Source organism: Lynx rufus, unplaced genomic scaffold (assembly GCF_022079265.1).
Source record: "Lynx rufus isolate CCGP_SWC_20201006 ecotype Redwood Valley unplaced genomic scaffold, mLynRuf1.p SCAF_12, whole genome shotgun sequence".
Classification (NCBI taxonomy): domain Eukaryota; kingdom Metazoa; phylum Chordata; class Mammalia; order Carnivora; family Felidae; genus Lynx; species Lynx rufus.
The window spans coordinates 2887904-2906881 of record NW_025814826.1 but is presented as its reverse complement, the minus strand read 5'-3'; the positions used below and the strand labels follow the sequence as shown (position 1 = coordinate 2906881).

Sequence of the window (18978 nt, the reverse complement as noted above, 5' to 3'; positions counted from 1 at the left end):
GGAGACGCCACTGCGCACCTACAGGGGAGATTGAGCAGCCTCCCTCGGCGCCTCATGGCAACAGACTCAAGCCTCGCTCGGTGCCGCCCCCCTCCGTTTAGGTGGTCTGACCCCCTACGAGACGGCGTTTTCGCGGGAAAACTGGGGTGTCCGTCCAGACCAGGTTTACGGAGGGGTTTTTCTACACTGTAGTGTTGGCTAAGAATGTTTTTCTGTATCCGTTAGGCACTTCATTTTTAAAGACATTACACATGCACTTTTCACTCTTTATCAAGGGACAACTTTGTCGATCTTGACCCAAGCCTCTAGCTTGTTTTTTCTTTTTCCTGCCTTTGATTGACCCCAAGTCACCAACATTCCGCCCCATTTATTTCGAGGCCAAATTGTTGAATTCCTGTTTCTCCCTAGGCTTCGATGTAAGCGTCCTAAGTGTATTGTGTGTAACACATTCATTGGCCTTCTAATATCTTAATTCACATCTAATTGGCTCTTCTTCCAGAGAAGTCTCCATTCAAGGTCTCCCGCAAGAGCCCAGTCACCGCGAGCCCCGCCCCTGCCCCGGAAACCCCAGCCCCGAGCCCGTGAGCCCCGCCTCCGAGCCCCGTGGCATCTCGGGATCCCGGCAGAGGTTGCGCACGCGCAGTGCCGGGTTTGGGCATCATGGCTGACTCCGGGCTAGGCGTGCAGGGCTCCCTACTGCAGCTGCAGAAGTCCTTGTCTGCCGGGGACCGCTGCAGCGCCGCGATGGCCAGTTACCAGCTGATCCGGGGCCTGGGGCAGGAGTGCGTGCTGAGCTCCGGCCCCTCAGTGCTGGGTGGGTACTGTCCCGGCCGTGCGGAGCGGGGCGCAGACGCGCGTGCGCGTTTGGGGTTGCTGGAGCCCGACAGCCTAGCGTTTCTCCCGCCGTGGGTGCATCTAGCGGTATTTTGAAGTCCAGCCTTTTGATTCTGGATTGTCGGAATTTCTGTGGAAATTTTTGTGGAAAAAAAGTGACTTGTCATTAGGCTTTTTTTTTGTTGTTGTTAGGAAAGATGTTTTAAAAGTAAAGTTGGTGAAAATGCCTTAAGTTTAGCAATCCTTACTATGCAAAGTGGGCAGAGAGAACCAAAGGAAAGTATTTTCCTTCACCTTAAACGCGCCTAAACCCTCCAGTACCTTTCTCATACTCTCAGGTTTGAAACCTCAGAAGGAAGGTTCCTACTTTTGAGAAGCATTGCAGAAATGTAACCGAAAAGTCACATCTTTGTGAGCAATCTCTGAGTGAGAACTTTTTGTTCCTTTGTAGTAAAAGTGCTTCTTTTCAGCACTTTAAAAAAATATCATTGCTTGAAAACTTGCGATGCTATCTAATACCTATCTATTGCCAAGGGTGTATTATCGGCGTGAAAGTAAATTTTAAAAACTAACCTGTAAATGTTTTCTAGTCTCAGCGTTTCTAAGTTAGAATTCCTTTTTCCTTCCTTTAGTTAACTTGTTGATAAAGCCGTTCCAAGTTTATTCTGAATATTTAGTATGTGTTCTTTCACGTGAGAGACTGTAGGCGAGTGTATTAGTTTTCTCTTGTTGCGGTAACAAATACTACAAGCTTAGTGGTTTAGGTTTGTTAATCTTACAATTCTGTAGTTGGAAGCCTAACATGGGTTCACCAAATTAAAACCCAGGCATCAGGCAGGGTCATGTGGAATTCATTTCCTTTTTCATTCAGGTTGGCACAATTCTGTTCTTGCAATTGCAGGGCTAAGGTCCCTTTTTCCTTCCTGATGTTCCTTGCTTGTAGAAACCACCCACATTTCTTGGATCATGGCTTCCATCTTCAAAGCCAGCAACCATGGCTCCAGGAACCCCTGTGCTTGAAATCTCTCTTCTCTCCTGCCCCCCTCTTTCCAACACTCTTCTTTCTCTCTCCTCCACTGTTAAGGGCCCATGTGATAATATTGGGCCCACGGATAATCCAGGATAATTTCCCCTCTTTAAAGTCAGCGATGAGCAACTTTAATTCCATTTGCAACCTTAATTTCCTTTGGCCATGTAAAGTTAGCGTATTCACAGGTGTGACGTTGGGATTAGGGCTCAAGTATCTTTGGAGCCATTATTCTGCCTGTGTCATCTCAATGGAATATCATCTAGAATTTCCTGTTTTCTTTATTTAAATACAGCATCCTTAAGTTAGTGTTTAATTGTTTATAAGGCTGAATTGAGAAATATGCAACCCATTTAGGGTGGGTTTATGGAGTGCTTTTTGGCAACTCTCTTACCTTACTTGTTTTTTTTTTGTCCAGCATTACAGACTTCCTTAGTTTTTTCCAAAGATTTCGGTTTGCTTGTATTTGTTCGGAAATCACTTAGCATTGATGAAGTAAGTTGAAGATCTTTATTTTCCTTTTCGTGTGTATTCCTAAATGTTGGAGTGACTCTTCTTCTTACCCATATTTACTATATTTTTTACAGTTTCGTGATTGTAGAGAAGAAGTCCTAAAATTTTTATGTGTTTTCTTAGAAAAAATTGGCCAGAAGATCACACCTTATTCTCTTGATATTAAGGTAAGGAGAAAAAACATATGTCAATATTGATTGTAATTTATGGTGTAAGTTAAACTTGAGTTTGTATTTTATTCTTGTCTTTCTCATCGAGGAGTTTACTTATTGTTCATGATTGTGTTAGAAATGAAGCGGGTTATTCTTTTTAGATTTAATAAGCTAAGACCCTAATCAAAAACTACTTTGATTTGTGGCATATAAGGTAAATAATGTCTTTTATAAAAAGTCATACATAATAAATTTGGTTTTTTGAATTGTGGGTAGATTTCAAAACACTTTAAAAAACAGTTTTAAAGAATTCTCCCTCTGGGTAAGATTCATATTTCATGTAGTTCGTGTGTTCCCTTTGGCCATAGTCTGAAAAGTTTGCCTTTTGCCTCCGATTTTCTTCCAACCTGCCTTCTTCAGGTTTCCTAGTGATTTACTATGGAGCTAGTAATCATAAATTAAGTTGTTAATTTTCTTTCTCAGACTTGTTTGCACTTTCAACAAGTGCCAAGGTAAGTTGTTTTTAGTTGGTCCTGAATTGCCTTTAGTTCTTGGATATTCTAAGATTTGAAGTATTCAATCTGGGGGTAATTTATAAGAAGTTATTTTATTAATTATAGTTGAGTCTAATATATAAAGTAATAATCATCAGTCTTTTTTTTTTTTTTAATAGGTTTTAATTTTATTCTCTTTTGATTTCTAGTCTTGCTGGTTTAGAATCCTAACACAGTTGACCCATGAACCTGGGGGCTTCCGGGCATTGACCCCTCCCCCATCCTCCTGCATGCAGTTGAATATCCATGTGTTTGACTTTTGACTCCCCCAAAACTTAACTACCGCTAGCTAGCGTACTGTTGACTGGAAGCTTTACTGATAAACATAAATAGTTGATTAACACAAATTTTGTATGTTATATTCTTATAATTGGGTAATAAAGAGAAAAAATATTACTGAAAAAATTATAAGAGAAAATACGTTTACAGTACTATACTCTATCAAAGAAAATCTGGGTATAAATGGACCTACACACTACACAGTTCAAGCCTGTGTTGTTTTTTTTTGTTTTTTTTTTAAATTTTTTTTTTCAACGTTTTTATTTATTTTTGGGACAGAGAGAGACAGAGCATGAATTGGGGAGGGGCAGAGAGAGAGGGAGACACAGAATCAGAAACAGGCTCCAGGCTCTGAGCCATCTGCCCAGAGCCTGACGCGGGGCTCGAACTCACGGACCGCGAGATCGTGACCTGGCTGAAGTCGGACGCTTAACCGACTGCGCCACCCAGGCGCCCAAGCCTGTGTTGTTTAAGAGTCACTGTGTTTTAAAAAAATTACCTCAGTATAGGAATAACCAACGTTTGTAGTGTGCTTCATAGTTTACAAAGTTCTTTAATGTACAGTTTGTCTTACTTAATTTTACCAAAACTGTATGAGGTAGGTATTTTTAATCACTCTAGCTTACAAATGAGACTTAGAAGTTGAGAAACTCACCCAAAACTTGGAGCCAGATGGCCTCTCTCCAGAGTGCCTGCTGGTTTTGTGAGACTGAGCTGTCCTCCTATGGAGTCCCAACCATTCTTCTCTGGATTGCTTTAGTTACCTTTTTAAATTTTTCATGCTTGCTTTCTTGACATACGACAAGTGCAATGGGAGGTGTGCAAGAAAGTGTAACTTTTTTTTTTGTTTTTGATCTTGCTGAGGTGTTCATTTACTTTGTGTTTTTGTGATTGTTGACATCATTACCATTGCATACTGCATAAATACCTTCAGTAATTAAAAAAAAATTTTTTTAATATTTTTATTTATTTTTGAGACCGAGAGAGACAGAGCATGAGCAGGGGAGGGGCAGAGAGAGAGGGAGACACAGAATCTGAAGCAGGCTCCAGGCTCTGAGCCATCAGCACAGAACCCGACACAGGGCTTGAACTCACAGACTGTGAGATCATGACCTGAGCTGAAGTCAGACGCTTAACCGACTGAGCCACCCAGGCGCCCTCTTCAGTAATTTTTAGTCTACATGTTTATATACTCTAATATATTTTAAATAACTGAATGCTAAATTATAGTATGTCATGTTGGTATTGCTCCTCTCAGAAGTGTAGTTTTAGCTCTTGTGAGGTTTTCTAAGAAATAGAATCTTATTGATGACTTTGGTATGTCTCTTTTTAAAACCTAGAATACTTGTACCAGTGTTTACACAAAAGATAAAGCTGCTAAATGTAGAATCCCAGCACTGGATCTTCTCATTAAGGTAATTTTATTATTTCTAGGTATGTATGTTTTGTATTATACATATAACTTAAAAAGCAGAAAATTGGAGTTTTAAATTGTGTTTGGGTGAGAGATGTTGGAGGCTAGGCTTTGGTCACATTGATGTATGGACAAGATTTTCCCAACTGTCACCTGGTAATTCCTTGGCCTTTTGCTCTCAGACTCTTCTGGAAAGTAGAGGAAGGACTGGGTTGTGAGAGGAATTAAGAGGGCAAGTAAGGAAGGAATTTACTGCTCCTCTGTTAACTCTCATCACCCTGCCTCTTAAAACTTAATGTTACAAAAAGTTGCTGGAATTTGCATCATTTGTCGTTCTGAGTTCTATCCTAAACCTTACCTTGAAAATGGGTGTATACGTTGTATTTAAGTGCTTCTTGGGGCTTACTCTCACCTGTTTCTCTCTCAGATGCATCTCTTGTTTTGCATCTCTATTTTAGAATTTGGGTCTTGTTAGTCCTTCCCTTAAGTGCCTCAGAGAGAATGGTTCTAACCATAGTTTTGGTTTCTTGGGAAGGTAAAATAAAGTCTACACCCTCTTCCCCTTTGTAATCCTTGTGTTCTTCTACCACCCACCTCTTCTTAAATAATCAGGCTACATAGGTGTCCTGAGAGGCCAAGGGAGTCCCCTAGAGGCACGTGACTTTGGAGCTTTGTTGTGTAGAAACAGTGCAGTACAGGAAGCTTTGTCATCATTTTCCTGTTTAGACAATGCTGGTTTGTATCATTTTAGTTACTTCGGACTTTAAGAAGTTCGAGACTCATGGATGAATTTGGAATTGGAGAGTTATTTAGCAAATTCTATGGAGAACTAGCATCGAAAACAAAAATACAGGATACAGGTGAGGTGCAGTTAAATGTTATTTTTAAGTATTTTGACAAATTGATGTTAAAATCAATGTAAAAATTAGGATTTCTCAACTAAAGCACTTATATGTTTCACAGGTGAATCCTTTTTGTTGAAAACAAACCCAAATGAAAGCAAACAGAAACATGTGAAGACTTCTGCTTATAAAAAAGTTTAATCTTTACAAAATGACTTCTTCTTTAAGTAGATTCCACACCCGATATGGGGCTTCAACTCATGACCCTGAGGTTAAGAGTCACACTTCAGTCAGACCCTGAGGTTAAGAGTCATGTATTGACTGAGCCAGCTAGGCACTCCATGAAATAATTTCTTTAAAATAGAAAACTCACAACACGTGTCAAATGTGACTTATAATAGTAGCTTGGCATAAAATTTATCAGGGAAGGTTCTAGTACATAAAACTATTTTTATATGTCTTATTATAAAATTACTTTTGAACTAAACGTCTTCTTTTGTTATTCATACATTTTTGTTTAATTTATGTAAATGTAATTTTAGGTCTTCATTTATCTAAAATTTATTTTTTAGTTTTAGAAAAAGTATATGAGCTCCTAGGAGTATTAGGGGAAGTTCATCCTAGTGAGATGATAAATAATTCGGAAAACCTGTTCCGGGCTTTTCTGGGTGAACTTAAGACCCAGGTATGACAAACTTTATGCTATTCTGATTCCATAGATTTGATTGTGTTTTTCTCTTTTAATGGTGTCTTTTTTTAAAACTCTCCTTCTAGATGACATCAGCACTACGAGAGCCCAAACTTCCTGTTCTGGCAGGGTGTCTGAAGGGATTGTCTTCACTCATGTGTAACTTTACCAAATCCATGGAGGAAGGTATTGATTGACCTCACTTGATTTTCTTCCTTAGTTCAAAAACTGTAATTCTAAAATGGATTGCGTGTTTCGTTTTTGGAACCTTTAAACCAATTGTGGATTCACATGCAGTTTGGAGAAATAATACAGAGAAGTTCCATTTGTTCCTTACCCACTTTCTACTTTTATAACTAGTGATGACCTCTTTTATAACTAGTACAAATAAACACAACCAGGATATTGACATTGATAAATCTACCAACCTTATTCACATTTCACTAGTTTTAGGTGCGCGCCTTTGCATGTGTGTATTTCATTCTAGGCAGTTTTATCATGTATACATTTGTGTATGCACCACCACGGGCAAGGTACTGAACAGGCTCACCATAAGGAGCCTTTCTGCTACCTTTTCATAGCCATAGCTACCTCTCTTCCCCACCTCCACCCCAAAACCACTACTTTTTGACTATTGTGATTAATGCTGCTGGGAAATGGGTATGCCAATATCTGTTGGAGTCCCTGCTTTCATTTTTTTTGGAATTTCTGGATCATATTGTAATTCTATGTTTAATTTTTTGTCATACGGTTTTCCACAGCAGCTGCAACTGTTTTGTATTCCCACCAGCAATGCATAAGGGTTCCAGTTACTCCTTATCTTTGCCAGTACTTGATATTTTCTGTTTTTGATAATAGCCTTCAAAATGTGAAGCGGTAGCATTGTGGTTTTCATTTGCATTTCCCTTATGACTGGTAATGTTGAATGGCTTTTCATGTGCTTCTTGGCTATTTATATATTTTCTTTGAAGAGATGTGCATTTAAGTTCTCTGCCCGTTTTTTAGTTGGGTCATTTGACTTTTTGTTGTTGAATTGTTGAAGTTCTTTATGTATATGTATCAATTCCTTACCAAATACATGATTTGCAAGTATTTTCTCCCATTTTATGGGTTGCCCTGTGTCCTTTGATGTGTAAAAGTCTTTTATTTTGATGAAGTCCAGTTTATCTGTTTTTAATTTTGTTTCTTGTGCTTTTATCATGTCCATGAAATTGCCATATTCACTGTTGAATTGTTTTTGTGCTTTCATAAAAAGTCCTTGGGCACATATGTGCGAGTCTGTTCCATTGGTCTATGTATGTATCCTTCTGCCAAAACCATGCTGTCGTTCATTCATTCATTCATTCAGAGCCTGGCATAGGGGTGAGGGGCAGCAAGACAGGAGAGAGAGAAAATCCCAAGCAGGCTCTGTGCTGTCAGTGCAGAGCCTGACGTGGGGCTGCATCTCACAAACCATGAGATCAAGACCTGGGCCGAAAATTTGGACTCTCACCCAACTGAGCCACCGAGGTGCCCCCACGCTGTCTTTTTGACTGTAACTCTATAGTAAGCCTTAATGTAAAGTCTTCCCATTTTATTCTTCTTTTTCAAAATCATTTTAGTATTTTAAGTGCTGTGCTTTTCCATGTAAATTCTGGAATAAGTGTGTGGATTGGATTTGCTTGGATTTTGATGGTCATTGCATTCAATCATGTATATTAATCTGGAGAGAATTGACATCTTTGCTATGTTGAATTTTCCAATCCATGAACATAATTTCTGTCTCCATTTATTTAGGTCTTTGATTTCTTCCATCAGCATTTTGTAATGCTTGGGATGCAGATACTTCCTTACCAATTTTAAAGTCTGTTTAATATATTTTTCTTTATAGCTGTCGATAATGTTTCCTTGTAGTATCAACATGAAAGGTTTGGAGGGTAATCTATCTTGGATAGCCTTATATGCACTACGAAATTCATTTCTTTTTAAAAAGCAAATGAGGGGCGCCTGGGTGGCTCAGTCGGTTAAGCGTCCGACTTCAGCTCAGGTCACGATCTCGCGGTCTGTGGGTTCGAGCCCCGCGTCGGGCTCTGGGCTGATGGCTCAGAGCCTGGAGCCTGCTTCAGATTCTGTGTCTCCCTCTCTCTCTGCCCCTCCCCCGTTCATGCTCTGTCTCTCTCTGTCTCAAAAATGAAAGGTTAAAAAAAAATTAAAAAAAAAAAAAAAAAGCAAATGAAACTTTTAATGCTAAGAACAATTACCAAATTCTTCTATCTCCTGTGCGTTGCTTTTATTAGGTTGGAACATGAAATTCTGGTTGTCTCCAATATTTTTATATTTCAGTATCTAATGAGTTTTGATCTACAAAAACAGCAATTTCATGTTTTAATGTAATATTTTTACTCACCCCTTTCTTGCTTCTTACCAGGGATGTTGTAGTAGCTCTATGATATTTCTCTTCCTTTATTTTCTTGCTTTTCTGTCCCATATTCTGTTGCCAGCTTCCCATTCATCAGGTTCTTGCTCACAAGTCACCCATTTGAAGCCCTTATGATGCCCCTGAGATGAGTCACTTCCTCTGGCTTCTATATTCTCTATAGAATATTCCCCTATGTTTTTCTATATTCTCCTGTTATAGCACTTCCTGTGAGGTATTTTTTAATTTTTTTTTTTAACGTTTATTCATCTTTGAGAGATGGAGAGAGACAGGCATGAGTGGGGCCGGGGCAGAGAGAGAGGGGGACACAGAATCTGAAGCAGGTGCCAGGCTCTGAGCTGTCAGTACAGAGCCTGATGCGGGGCTCGAACCCACGGACTGCAAGATCATGCCCTAAGCCACCCAGGTGCCCCTTATGAGGTATTTTTAACTTATCAGGTTATATGTTTGTTTTTGCCACTTGATACTGGCAGGTAATGTTGCTGAATTGTCTTTGTACTTGATTAGTATATTGATATTCAGTGAACACATGCAGGTTAAGAAAAATAACAGTGCTTATTGCTCATTTACCATATGCTAGAATAGTTGCAAGGAAAATTCCGGTAATAACTCTCTAAGATAGACAGTCATATTCTGTTTTCTAAATTAGGAAGCTAGAACTAAGACAGGTTACTCGCCCAGAGTAACACAACTGATGCAATAACAGAGTAATGGCTCCCAAAGATGTCCTCATTCTGAACCCCTGAAGCCTCTAGAAAGGAGGCTGACACCCTGATTTTACCTCAGTGAGACCCGTTTCAGATTTCTCACCTCCAGAACTGTACAGTAACCAATTTGTATTTTTAAAGCCACTCTGTGATAGTTTGTTGCAGCAGCAATAGAGTGTATAACCAATAAGTGGCAACACTGTGATTTAAGCCTTGGTCTAAGGCTGTAATTTAGTTTTTCTGTCACGCCATGATCATGTGACTTCAAGCACTGAATGCTAATACTAATGTTTTCATTCATACAGTATGTGTTTCCTGGGTGCCTTCTATCTAAAGAGTAATGAATTAGATGTGTTGGATGTAGTGATCAGAATTACCAGGTTCCTTCCATCATTAGCTCAGTCAAGTAGAGGAAACAGACCTTAAACAGCTGAAAAAGCTATTAACAGATTTCAGGGTTTAATCATGCAAACAGGTTGGGTACAGTGAATAGGAATATCAGAGTGTGGAGAGGGTGGAAGATGTACCCAGCTTGCTGGTTCTTTCTGAGGAGACAACCAGAAGCTAGGGCCTAAGGCCAAGCTAAACTGTGGCAAGGAGCCAGCTGGGAAAGAGCTCGAAAGAGCATTCCAGGCAGAGGGACCAGCAGGTAACCAGGCCTCCAGTCTGGCCAGCGCACAGTGGTCAGAGGGGTTCAAGAGAGTTGGCGTGTCTGTAGCTCAGTGGCACACCAAAGAGTGCCGGGGGAAAGATGGCACAGGACGTAAGGTCAGTGGATGAGGCCTCCTGAGCTGGAATTTCATTCCAGATGGAATGGGAAGCCATGTTTTTTCTCTAGTGAATAGGTATGAGCTAGTTGGTGTTTTAGAAAGGTCTACTTGACTGCTGCCATTGTATGTGAGATTTGTTTTAGTGTAGGATTAACAGACTTTGCTCTTGAGTGTAGCTGTGAGCAACTGAAGTCCCTGCAGTGGTGACTAAGCTGGGCGGGATGGGAGAGGATGGGTTTCAGGCAAAAATCTGGCTTGTTTGGGACATGTGTGACATGTTATGGCACATCTCAGATGTTAAGTGTGCAGTTGTAAGACTGAATCTTGTAGGAGAAATTAGACATCAATATATAAATTTGGAAGTCTTCAGCTTAGAGGTAATATGTGAGGCTGTGAGTGTGGGCCAGATCACCTAGGGAGTGGGTGCAGGTCACAGATGTAAGGTGCTTTGCCCTGGGAGGAGTCTGAATGCTAAGAGCTGCGGAGTGGACCCAGCTCAACAAGGGCAGCTTCAGTTGAGTGTCAGGACAGGCCAGACAGAGCAATGTGAGGGTTAATAGGGTAAAGACAAGGTTGGAATGGAAGGGAGAAAGTGGAGGCTATCTGCAGAAAACCCTTTAGCGAAATCTTAACAACAGAGACCAAAGAAATGTGGTACAGCTGATGGGAGACATGGTGGTAAGAGAGGGTTTTTAGAAATAGATGCCAGAGTTTATACACTTACATTCTAGCAGAAAAGGGAGAAACAACACGTGTCCATCAACACATGAATGGATAAACAAATGTGGCATATGCACACGACAGAATATCAGTCAGCCTTTATTTAAAAAAAAATTTTTTTTTAACGTTTATTTATTTTTGAGACAGAGAGAGATAGAGCATGAACGGGGGAGGGTCACAGAGAGAGGGAGACACAGAATCCGAAACAGGCTCCAGGCTCTGAGCTGTCAGCACAGAGCCCGACACGGGGCTCGAACCCACGGACTGTGAGATCATGACCTGAGCCGAAGTCGGACGCTTAACCGACCGAGCCACCCAGGCGCCCCTCAGTCAGCCTTTAAAAAAAGGAAATTGGGGCTCCTGGGTGGCTCAGTTGGCTGAGTGTCCGACTTCGGCTCAGGTCACGATCTCACGGTTTGTGGGTTTGAGCCCCGCGTCGGGCTCTGTGCTGACAGCTCAGAGCCTGGAGCCTGCTTCGGATTCTGTGTCTCCCTCTCTTTCTGCCCCTCCCCCACTCGCACTCTGTCTTTCAAAAATAATTAAATGTATAAAAAAATTTAAAAAAAGAAATACTGTCCCATACTACAGCACGTGAACTTGACATTACATTAGGTGAGGTAAGCCAGTCATAAAGGTATAAATACTGTATGAGGTAGCAGGGACAGGGACGTTCATAAAGTAGAATTGAGGTTACCAGGGGCTGGGAGGCAGGGGAGTCAGTCTCTAACAGGTACATCCTTTCTGTAGGGGATGATGAAAACATTTTGGGTGTAGATAATGGTGGTGAGTACACAACAATGTGAATGTATTTGATGCCCCTGAATGGTACACTTACCCATAGTTAACATGGTAAGTACTGTTACATATATTTGACTACAACAAAGACATAAATACAAGAGCATGCTTGTAGAGGGAGTGGTCTGCCAGGAAGCAGAGATGGAGGGGCACTTGCGTGGCTCAGTCAGTTGGGTGTCCGACTCTTGATACCTGCTCAGGTCATGATCTCAACGGTTTGTGAGTTCGAGCCCCGAGTGGGAAACTGCGCTAACGGCGTGGAGCTTGCTTGGGATTCTGTGTCTCCCCCTCTCTCTGCCCTTCTTCTGTACTCGGTTGCTCCTTCTCAAAATAAATAAATAAACTTAAAAAAAAAAAAAAGCAGAGGTGGACACAGGAGAGTGGACTGTGGGAGGCAGAGCCTGGAGGTGGTGTCCATTCCCGCTCCTTAGAGCTTAGGCCCTTCCATCCCTGGGCCTCACTGTGTTCACCTGAGTCTATACATTCTACACCAACTGTGCACTGACAAGTGCCTGGTATCTTGAATCTGCACATCTCTGTTTACACAGTTACTTTCTATTAGAATGACCTTTTTTACCATGAGTTTCCATTCTTTTAGGCCCAGCTCAAGTGCTGCCTTGTCTGTAAACCCTGTCTTGAATCCTCACACCCAGAAGAAATCTCTCCTTGTACTGAATTCCAAAGGAACTTTTTAAATATCTCTTTTCTGACATTATCCTACAGATATGATGTTTCTGTCCTCTTAAACCCTCTCTGACCCCTTCTCCGTCTGTTTTCTGTCACAGTTGGGCTCTGTTTTCAAATGTATCAGTCCTGTCCATCAAAGCAAACACTTTTTGAGCGTCTCTGGTTTGCAAGTCACTGTTACAAAGGCAGAGAACTTAGTGATGAGAAAAGCATGGTATCTGGACAGCTGCGGTGAATACTGGTGGGAGACAGTTAAATAATTGTGACGTCCATCAGGTCAGGATAAGAGCTTTGGGTTATACTTGGGCACCTGTTTTGTCGTCTCTTTTAGGTGATAAGTTTGCTAAGGTCAAAGATCATATTTTATTCATATTTGTAATGTATACAACGTGCTGAATGAATGCCTGGGAGTACTGGGAGGATGATCATGTGTGTGGCCTTATGTAATCCTCCATACAACTCTCAAAGAAGCTATACAGTGTCCCTTTTTATAGATAAGAAAACTGAGGCTCTGAGAGATTACCTAACAGAGCTTGTAAGTGATGAGTTGGAATTGAAACCCGTGTCGTGAGTCCACATTTTCTTCATATTTCACTGCAGTAATAACTGTTGCAGCCGTAGCTTACAGCTCACCAGCTGCAATGAATGATAGCAGACACGATTCCTTAATTCAGGCTGTCTGAAACAAAGCTGTTAGTTGTAAAGTGTTTCCAGGTTTGTCAGATGATGCTGTTGGGATTTGTAACAGGCTTCTTTCTGTTTTTACCCAGACCCCCAGACTTCAAGGGAGATTTTTGATTTTACATTAAAGGCAATCCGTCCTCAGGTAGGATTAATATTACTCCAATTCTTCCATAACCGAGTCTTGTGATTGTTAAACATTAATGGTAATTTTTTTTTTAATAGATTGATCTGAAGAGATATGCTGTACCCTTAGGTAAGATTGTGTAATTAATAACGTGGAATATTTGAGATTATTAAGTTAATGTCTTGAGTAAACTTTTGCTTAAACTGTGCGTGAAAGTAAGTATGTGATGTTTCACATGCAGTTACTTACAGGGAGGCTTTTGGTGACTTTGTTTTTAGCACACAAACTCCAGTTAGATGGTCACACTTAGATTACATGATTTTAAAAAAAATTGCTTTAGAACACCTTTCAGAGGATCCAGATTGTTTGGTTCTGACTTTATCTAAATAAACCCTGATCCTACTTCTGAACTTTATTTGGGGGCGGGCGGGGGGTCATTGGCCTGTTGATTCAAATGGACGTTGGCAGCATTAGAACTCTGATTAGGATCTGTAGGTTATTATAAAGATAGTGGATCTTCACGAACAGTTTTAGTTTTGACATATACCTGAAGCTTTCTTAGTTTTTTTGTTCTGCCTTTGTTGTTCTTTTTTTAAATATAATGGTTTTTGCAATTGCAGCTGGCTTATGCTTGTTTACCCTGCATGCATCTCAGTTTAGCACCTGCCTCCTGGACAACTACATTTCTGTATTTGAAGTATTGTCAAAATGGTGTAGCCATACGAATGGAGAAATAAAAAAAGCTGCACATTCAGCTCTGGAATCTTTTCTGAAACAGGTATTAATTCAACTTTTGTTTAAAAATATTTTCTTCCATGCAAAAAATTAAATTCCAATCTTGCGCATGCACATTTGAAAAATGAATACAGGTTATTTTTTAGCTCCTGTAGTATTTAAATAAAAAAGCCTGGTTATTAATCAGCTGCATGGGTGGCAGCAGGACTGAGAGATAGGAAGATACCAGATCTGATCACAGCCTCAGAGCGAAGACTGGGAGGCCTAATGGACATAAAAGTGGCAAAGAGGAGGTAGAAGGAAGAAGGACTGGAAGGTCAGGGATCCTCTGAGTCAGGTTGGGGTGAGAAAACATATTTCCTTAGAGGTGAGGGCCAGCTGTCAATGTTAAGATGTTTGTGTTTGTTTCACATTACTTCAAGAACAAGGAGAGTCCATTTGCCCTTATGTATTTTCTGTCTAGATAGGATGTGATTGTAGAATTGAGCCTGCAAATTTGGAAACATGTTGGCTAGGGAGAATGTGCTATGGCTCTCAGCGTCCAGAGGTGTCTAGAAATACCTGCTGTTCAGGCCAGGTGTTACAGATTTAGACTGCTTGGGTGGGCTGTGATGGAAAACTCTGAAGATTCACCAAAAGTTTTCTTTGGAGCAATGTTGTAAATAGTAGTTAAATTTGCAAGCTAGTCCATGAAGACCTACCTGAAATGTGGCACAGACAGTATCCTGTTGTAGGGATATAACAGTCTGTTTACAGACACTCTGGTTGTTTCCATTTTGGGGTCCTTTTAAATAAAACAGTTAAGAACATTTGTGACCAAGTGTTTTTGTGGACATACGCTTTCACTTCTCTTGAGTGAAAACCTAGAAGCAAGATTGCTGGGTCGTGTGGGAGGTAGATATGAAACAGTAAGAAACTGCTAAACTCTTTTCAAACTGGTTGCGCCATTTTATATTCCCAGCAGCAATGCGTGGGAGTTCCTGTCAGCCCATATCCTAATCAACACAGGGTTTTGGTGGTCTTTTCAATTTTAGCACTTCTCATGGGTGTATGATATTGCCTTACTGTGGTTACAAATTTGAGTTTCTATGGTGACTGTTGATGATGATCTTTTTTTCCTGTAGTTACTAGCCATTCTTTTTTTTTTAATTTTTAAATTTTTTTAATACACATCCAAGTTAGTTAGCATATAGTGCAACAATGATTTCAGGAGTAGATTCTTTAAGCCCCTTACCCATTTAGCCCATCTCCCCTCCTACAACCCCTCCAGCTACCCTCTGTTCTCTATATTTAAGGGTCTTTTATGTTTTGCCCCCCTCCCTGTTTTTATATTTTTGCTTCCTTTCTCTTCTGTTTGTCTGTTTTGTATCTTAAATTCCTCATATGAGTGAAGTCATTATGATACTTATCTTTCACTAATTTCACTTAGCATAATACCCTCTAGTTCCATCCACGTAGTTGCAAATGGCAAGATTTCATTCTTTTTGATTGCCGGAAGAATGCTGGTGTTATTTTGATAGGGATTGCAGCCATTCTTATATCTTATGAGATACTCAGATTATTTCGCTCATTTTAAAATTAGATTGTAGGGGCGCCTGGGTGGCGCAGTCGGTTAAGCGTCCGACTTCAGCCAGGTCACGATCTCACGGTCCGTGGGTTCGAGCCCCGCGTCGGGCTCTGGGCTGATGGCCCAGAGCCTGGAGCCTGTTTCCGATTCTGTGTCTCCCTCTCTCTCTGCCCCTCCCCCGTTCATGCTCTGTCTCGCTCTGTCCCGAAAATAAATAAAAAAAAAAATAAAAAAATAAAAAAAAAATAAAATAAAATTAGATTGTATGTCTTTTTATAAATGAGTTGTAAGAGTTCTCTACATCATTTGGTACAAGTCCTTTTCTAAAAGTATTGCAAATAATTTCTGTGGCTTGGCTTTTCATTTTCTTAGCATCTTTGAAAGAGCAAATGTTTTAAAGTTTACATCCAGTTTACCAGTTTTCCAATTTTTTTATTAAAAAAATTATTTTTAATGTTTATTCATTTTTTTTTAGGGGGGGAGAGAGAGAGGCAGAGAGACAGAGATAGAATGTGAGCAGGGGAGGGGTAGAGTGAGAAGGAGAAGTTGTTGAAGCAGGCTCCAGGCTCTGAGCTGTCAGCACAGAGCCTGATGCGGGGTTTGAACTCATGAACTGTTAGATCATGACCTGAGCCAAAGTTGGGTGCTTGACCAACTGAGCCACCCAGGTGCCCCTACATTTTTTAATTTAAACATTACTTCTGAGGGAAAGAAATTTTTCAATAGCTTTATGTAAAGTTTTTATGAAAAACATTATAAGATAGTAGCATATAAGTATAAAAAAAATGTAGAAGGGTACAAACAACATTTAAAATATCCTGAAATCCTACCGTTAAGAAAAAAATCACGATTTCAGTGGCACTGCTTCTAAACCTTCCCCTCCCTTTCTCTGTCCCTCACTGTCTCCTTCTCTTTCTTCTCCCTTAACCTTCTTTCATTCCCCTTCTTCCCAGGGGGAAGGTATGGGGATAAAAGAAGAGAGATATCTTGACCAAAAGGAATATTCATAATTTCTGTGACCTTAAGGTTTTCTGCTATGTTGTGTGTGTTTCCCTGATAGCACAATGAAATCTACATGATTAACTTATAATGGCAACATAGTTGATATATATAATTGTATTTATGTTTAGAGTTCCATTTATCCTCTACTGTTGGATAATTGTTTGCAACTTTTTGCTACTGTATCAGAAAATAATTGGATAATAATGTATAAAAAGGATGTTTGCTGAAAGCATAATAATAAATTAGAAAGTTTTTAAAAAATTTTTATTTAAATTCTAATTAATATATAGTGTAATGATGGTTTCAGGAGTAGAATTCAGTGATTCATCACTTACGTGTAACACCCAGTACTCATCACAAGTGACCTCCTTAGCCCCTCCCCCATCCACCTCCCTCCATCAACCCTCAGTTTGTTTTCTATGGTTGAGTCTCTTATGGTTTGCTTCCCTATTTTTTTTAATCTTTTTTTTTCCTTTCCCATATGTTCATAGGTTTTGTTTCTCAAATTGTCCACATGAGTGAAATCATATGCTGTTTTTCTCACTTATTTTGCATAGCATAAGATACTCTAACTTCATCCACGGTGTTGCAAATGGCAAGATTTCATTCTTTTTGATGACTGAGTAATATTCCACAGTATATATACACCACATCTTCTTTATTCGTCAGTTGGTGGACATTTGGGCTTTTTCCATAGTTCGGCTATTGTTGATAGTGCTGCTGTAACCGTCGGGGTGCATGTACCCCTCTGAATCTGTATTTTTTGTATCTTTTGGCCAATACCTGGTAGTGCAATTGCTGGATTGTAGGGTTCTATTTTTAACTTTTTGAAGAGCCTCCATACTGTTTTCCAGAATGGCTGTACCAGTTTTCATTCCCATCCATGGTGTAAGAGGTTTCCCCTTTCTCGACATCCTTGCTAACATCTGTTGTTTCCTGTGTTGTTAGCCATTCTGACAGGTGTGAGGTGGTATCTCATTGTGGTTTTGATTTGATTTGTATTTCCCTGATGATGAGTGATGTGGAGCATCTTTTCATGTATCTGTTAGCCATCTAGATGTCATTGGAAAAAAGTCTATGTCTTCCACCCATTTTTTACTGGATTGTTTGTTTTTTGGATGTTGAATTTGATAAGTTCTTCATAGATTTTGGATACTCGGCCTGTATCAGATATGCCAGTGGCAAATATCTTCTCCCATTCCATCGGCTGCCTTTTAGTTTTGTTGATTCTTTACGGTGCAGAAGCTTTTTATCTTGATGAAGTCTCAATAGTTCATTTTTGCTTTTGTAGAAACAGTGTATAAATGTGAAAACATTAAAATATTCATAAAGTGAAAAAGTATTTGTTTACTTCTTTAATTTTTTTTTTTTTTCAACGTTTATTTATTTTTGGGACAGAGAGAGACAGAGCATGAACGGGCGAGGGGCAGAGAGAGAGGGAGACACAGAATTGGAAACAGGCTCCAGGCTCTGAGCCATCAGCCCAGAGCCTGACGCGGGGCTCGAACTCACGGACCGCGAGATCGTGACCTGGCTGAAGTCGGACGCTTAACCGACTGCGCCACCCAGGCGCCCCAGTATTTGTTTACTTCTTGAAGGAACATGTTCTTTTAAAAAAAAAAGTTTTTTTTAATGTTTATTTTTGATAGAACGTGAGTGGGGGGATGGGGCAGAGAGAAAAGGAGACACAGAATCGGAAGTAGGCTCCAGGCTCTGAGCTGTGCACATAGAGCCTGATCCAGGGCTTGAACTCCCACACCATGAGATCAGAGGAACATGTTCTTGATGTGCGTGAAGAAGGAAATTCTGAGGCAGTATATGTGATATCCCATTCTTCTAAAATAAACGGTTTTGTGTGGGATTGGGGTGTGTGTTGGTAGTTTGGCAATGGAAGTGTGGATACCTGTTTTCTGCTTCTGATAATTATCTAGATTCTCTCTGTTCTTGTCTTGGACAGTCTTTGTGTTGAAATTAGGAATGCTTTCTTAAATACCTGTGTTAGTTCTTGCATTTAGGTTACTGTCCCTTGGTAGATAGAGATCTACTTGCTTCTCAGAGTACTTTTCCCCTTGCCTCACCCAATTCAAGCTTCAGTGTATAGCTTATTTTTTGAAAGGTGAGTTACACATGTGTAACACAGTGTAACACACTGTGAGTTACACATGAGGTCTAACTAGGCCTCCTGCTACATTGGGAGACCTAAATGCAAAACCTTGTTTTTGTGCATATGGCTTTCTACATTTGCCTGATCATCTTCAGTCCCTTTCTGTAGGAACAATGTATCCTGTATAATAAAGCCTTGTTTAAGAGAGTGTCTTTTCTGAACTTGATGCAGACTAAGCAGATTAGAGCAGTAGTTCTTTGTCAGTAAAAGCAATTGGGTAGAATTACAACAACATATTGATAATATCTAGTTCAACAATCTACCCTTTTTACGTTTGTATAGATTCTTATTCTTTCGTTTTGCT

General features: G+C 40.2%; 1 protein-coding gene across 1 annotated transcript in view; it reads left to right on the top strand.

The window, feature by feature from the left end:
* The first annotated feature begins 660 nt into the window (after positions 1-660).
* The window catches only part of PRKDC (protein kinase, DNA-activated, catalytic subunit), a 205897-nt gene continuing 187579 nt past the window's right edge, over positions 661-18978 (top strand). Inside the window, exons 1-10 of the mRNA XM_047073912.1 lie at positions 661-814; positions 2280-2356; positions 2449-2541; positions 4700-4774; positions 5525-5633; positions 6188-6300; positions 6390-6489; positions 13169-13224; positions 13305-13335; positions 13827-13984. Of these exons, the coding sequence (XP_046929868.1) occupies positions 661-814; positions 2280-2356; positions 2449-2541; positions 4700-4774; positions 5525-5633; positions 6188-6300; positions 6390-6489; positions 13169-13224; positions 13305-13335; positions 13827-13984 (966 nt within the window). The remainder of the gene's footprint in view (positions 815-2279; positions 2357-2448; positions 2542-4699; positions 4775-5524; positions 5634-6187; positions 6301-6389; positions 6490-13168; positions 13225-13304; positions 13336-13826; positions 13985-18978) is intronic.